This window comes from Nanorana parkeri, unplaced genomic scaffold (genome assembly GCF_000935625.1).
Source record: "Nanorana parkeri isolate BGI_ZX_2015 unplaced genomic scaffold, ASM93562v1 scaffold130, whole genome shotgun sequence".
In the NCBI taxonomy this organism is placed as follows: Eukaryota; Metazoa; Chordata; class Amphibia; order Anura; family Dicroglossidae; genus Nanorana; species Nanorana parkeri.
This window is the reverse complement of record NW_017306398.1, coordinates 390,301-394,726: the sequence shown is the minus strand read 5'-3', so window position 1 is coordinate 394,726 and position 4,426 is coordinate 390,301. Positions and strand designations below refer to the sequence as shown.

The 4,426-nt window shown below is 45.2% G+C and overlaps 1 protein-coding gene across 1 annotated transcript in view; it reads left to right on the top strand.

Moving 5' to 3' along the window:
- The window catches only part of LOC108784857 (transient receptor potential cation channel subfamily V member 6-like), a 27,626-nt gene that overhangs the window by 9,050 nt on the left and 14,150 nt on the right, over positions 1-4,426 (top strand). Inside the window, exons 2-4 of the mRNA XM_018553798.1 lie at positions 1,772-1,869; positions 3,398-3,520; positions 4,041-4,181. Of these exons, the coding sequence (XP_018409300.1) occupies positions 1,772-1,869; positions 3,398-3,520; positions 4,041-4,181 (362 nt within the window). The remainder of the gene's footprint in view (positions 1-1,771; positions 1,870-3,397; positions 3,521-4,040; positions 4,182-4,426) is intronic.

Sequence of the window (4,426 nt, the reverse complement as noted above, 5' to 3'; positions counted from 1 at the left end):
AAAGGAGGATGTACTTGTAGACAGTTGGTATCTGGTGGGGTGGCCATGCCGGTGCGGACAATGCCAATGGATCAGCTCCTCTGTGCAATTTTGAAGAATGTTAATTGGCAGAATGGTGGAACGGGGCAAAGCTGCCATGTACACAACAAACTACTGTATATAAAAGTATGGGGGTTATAATAACTTCGAGCTGTGAATGTGTACCGCTATCCCAAATATCCATATCCAATGTTATAGTTACACATTTGAAACGGGGTATAAGGTACTAATTTAGATTAGGAGAAGGTCATTATACTGCATTTAAAGGGGCCCCGTCCTCTTTCTCTTCCTATCTTTGTAAAATTAGAGGGGGAATGTGATTCCCAAATATAAACTGATCTATAAAGGTAGAGTGTGCCCGAAGAAATCCAACACAATAGGGGATCAGTGGCCCTCGAAGTGTGAATGTGGCACTTATTCCCTGTTTCTTCCCATTTTTCTTTTGAGGCCAAGGGTTCCTTGATGGGTTTGTTTTGAGAGTGGGGATCGTGGTGCGCTGCGTGGTGTCTTGGCTTTGTGGTTGTTTTTGTGTGTTTGCCTTTTTTGGGGCTGTATCCATTTTGTAGTTTTTGTATTTTCACTACTTGTTTAAAAATCTATTTTCATAAAGAGACGCCTTAAAAAAAAAAAAGGATGTGTGTGTGTGTGTGTGTGTATGTATGTATGTATGTATGTATGTATGTATGTATGTATGTGTGTGTGTATATATATATATATATATATATTAGTATTTATTTTTTTTCCCCATCTACTTAGTCTGACAGTTATGCAAATATGGGGCAGGCCGTGCTTCTTACGTACTCGGGTCTTTAATTACTGGTGACCGACATACCTAGCATTTTCCATGCTCGATGTTTTAGGCGGTAATGATCACAGTTGCCCAGCAAGTAACTGTTTCTTGTGATAGAATAAGAGACTGGTCGCACCGCATAAATGGCGTTCTTGGCACGGCAGAGATGGGTGGTAGTTATTTATTTTAATTGCGTATCTGTACTGTGCACACACTAATATTTTAGCATTCAAAGCCAGTACTTTCCCATCCTGAGAGTTACACAGCTCTGCCCCACACCACAGCCCTGTTTGGCAGTGTATGGAGTCCTCATCTTTCTCTGCTACAGTTAGATGTCCTGTCCCATCCCCCCACCCTGTGACTTGACAGTGAAAGGAGAAGCAAAATATGGACGATCTCTCCTCTCTCGCTCCTTGCAGGGCTGCAGCTACAATGAGGCGAGTGAGGCACAGGGCGCCATGACAACGGGCCACACAGCCGCGACTTGGCAGGGGGAAGAGTAGCGGCACAGGCTCCAGCTTCTCCTCGGATCCTTGCTCCCACCCCCGCCCCCCCATATGGGCAGAGTCAGTGGGGAATCCTGTCCCCAGTTATGAATGAACAGGAAGTGCTTTACATCACTTCCTGTTCATTCATGAGTTTCTGAAAAAAAGTTATACTGATAGGAGGAGAGCGCTGAATGACGGAGAGATGAGCTCATCAGTCTTCTGCTTCTCCTTTCATTGTCTAGTCGTAAGGTGGGGAAGGGACCTAGAGCTGTATAAATCTCAAAGCTGGATGGACAGATACAAATCTCCTCCTATGTATTTCATGTTTGGCTGTAAAGCTGCAATAAGATGTGTGGAGAGAATTCTATGTCTATAGCCCTCCCCCGTCCTCCTCCCCCCCCATAATGGATATGTATAGAGAGAATCTTATTGATACATTTTTCTTTGTGTCTAGGATCCGGGAGTGCCCACTGCTCAACGCGGCCCGGGAGAATGACGTAGGGGCAATTAGGAAGCTGCTGGATTGTGCCACCACTGAACTGTATGTCAGGGGTAAGTAGCTCTTTGTGTGATCCTGTAAACCAATGGGATCGCTCCTTTTTTATAAGGAATATGTAATGTGTATTTATTATGGTCAGGACTAAAAACTACAATCGCATTGTAATTACTACCGGGCTTGTTGAAGCTCTGCACAGCACAATTGCTAACTCTACACACATCATGGTCATGTATAAAATTAATTTGATGTCAGCGAAGTTTGGGTCCCAGCATGCTTTTGCCCTCCGTGGCTGGGTAGAATGACTTGTCTGCTCCCTTGAAGATCTCTGGGTTGGGTGCACAGAAGAAAGGAAGAGAGGCCATTGAATAGCAGTTGACCCTCAAGGTTTTCTTTAGTAGACATGTGCGATTTCATTTAGTTCCGCATCAAAATTTGTACAAATTTTCCGAAATTCAGGCATTCAGACACATCCGAATCCCAATGCGTCAAAATCCAAATTTCTGTTCCTGAATTTCGGATCCCCTCTGAATCGGACATGTGACTTTTCTGGCCAATCGGATGTGTTCTTCGGTTTAATGCCTCCGCATGGATCTGAAAATAAATTTTCGATTTGCATTTGAGAGCTCCTGATTGCCATTCGGGTCTGGGAGCCTCAGGTTTAGTTTTATGTATATAGAGGTCACAATGTTGCCGCTATGAATATTCATTCGTATTATAGAATACTACTTATATATATACATAATACTAAAACTGAGGCTCCAAGACCCAAATGGAGTCCGAATAGCATTTGGGAGCTCCCGAATCTCGTTTGGCTCAGGAACCCGCGGCTTTAATATGGCTCCCAGACGCGTATTGCTTTTTGGAGCTCGCGAGTGGTGTTCGGAAATTCAGATTCCCGAATGCCATTCAGGTCTAGGAGGTTCAGCTTTAGTATTAAAGGAGAACTATGATGTGAGTGATTTTCACTCATCCTCATAGTTCAAGCCGACGTGTGACAATGAGACTGTCACAGGTCGGCTCAGTAGATCGGGAAGTGAGCGAACACGTACCGTTGCTCGCTCACTTCTCGATCATCTTCCTGTAGAGAGCCGTGACTGTCGCTCACAGCTCCCTGCAGGGATTTCCCCGCTCCGATCCTCCAGCGCTGACTGGCGAAACGGACGGGGAGGGGGTGGGTACAGCTGGCTCTGCCTCTAGATAGGCAGAGCCAGCTGTCACTCACGCAGCTGGGTGGATCTCGACAGTAATGTAGCTTGCGATATACTGAGCTTTGGGTCACGGGAGGATGCTAGTTTAGGTCCTCTCGTGACCCTTAGCAGAACTATGGGGAAAAACACTTACCCCGTAGTTCTCCTTTTAATATCTGTATATGGTTTTCTGTGGTATTTGCAATGAATATTGGTAAACTCATCCAAAACTAGCAAAAATTCGGATTTCGTCCGAAACCAGAACAGAATTGAATTTCGGATCCAAATCCCAAAATAACCGAACTGAATTTTCCCGCGGATTACATGTCTATTCTTCAACATGTGGCGGGTTGATGACCGTTCTATGTGAATTCATATGTTTCTTTTCCTCTAGGAGCGGTGGGAGAGACGGCTCTGCACGTGGCGGCCTTGTATGACAATCTGGAGGCCGCAAAGCTATTGCTGGAGGCCGCCCCGGATCTGGTCAACCAGACGGTCACCTCTACCTTGTATGAAGGTCAGACCCTCACATTGTACACATTATAGACTATACATGAATAACAATTATAGAGGGACTCCAGCTTAATGTACATACACATAAAATAAGGAAGCTGTTTTACTTGTCAAAGGCTTCCATCCAGTTTTGGGGTTTACACAGCTCTGCCACACACAGCAGTCCTGTCTGGCAGGGCAGGAGACCTGATTTTTCTATGCTGGAGTTGAGTAACCCTTCCAGGTCTAGTTTCTCTGCGGCCTGTGAGTGGACAATGAAAGGAGAAGCAGAAGACAGATGAGTTCCTCACTTTCACTCTGCTCCCTCTTCATGAGCAGCTGCCTGGCTCCTTGTGCTGCTTCTCCCTCTCCCATTTTAAGCTCTGCTGTACATAGATTGCTCATGTGGATATAATTTGTCATGAATATATCATGGGCCACATAGAACTGCCACATGCACTAACCATTAGTGTGTCAGTTAAATGTATGACCAAACATGTATTTTCTTATGATGTGAACGTCACCCTACTTTCATCCTCTTGTAGGACAAACCGCCTTGCACATCGCTGCTGTCAATCAGAACGTTAACCTGGTAGAGTTGCTGATTCAGAAGGGGGCGGATTTGTATTCTCCTCGTGCCATTGGGACCTTCTTCTCTTACAGCCAGGACAACCTCTTCTACTTTGGTCAGTATTTGCTGTCTGTGCCATTGAAACTGATTGTCCGGGCTCAATGAAAAGCTGACAAGTGTTTTAACCTTTTCCTGTAGTCTGGGTCTTTAGTAACCTAACAAGTCTGAATGGATGAACCCTGACGGGTCACAGTGTAGAGTAATCTTTCTCAACAAGCATGCCCTCTGCTTTCCACAGGGGTACCTTGAAATTTGTGCACGGTATCATGCCTTTGCCTTTCCATGGTACTGGCCAGCTGC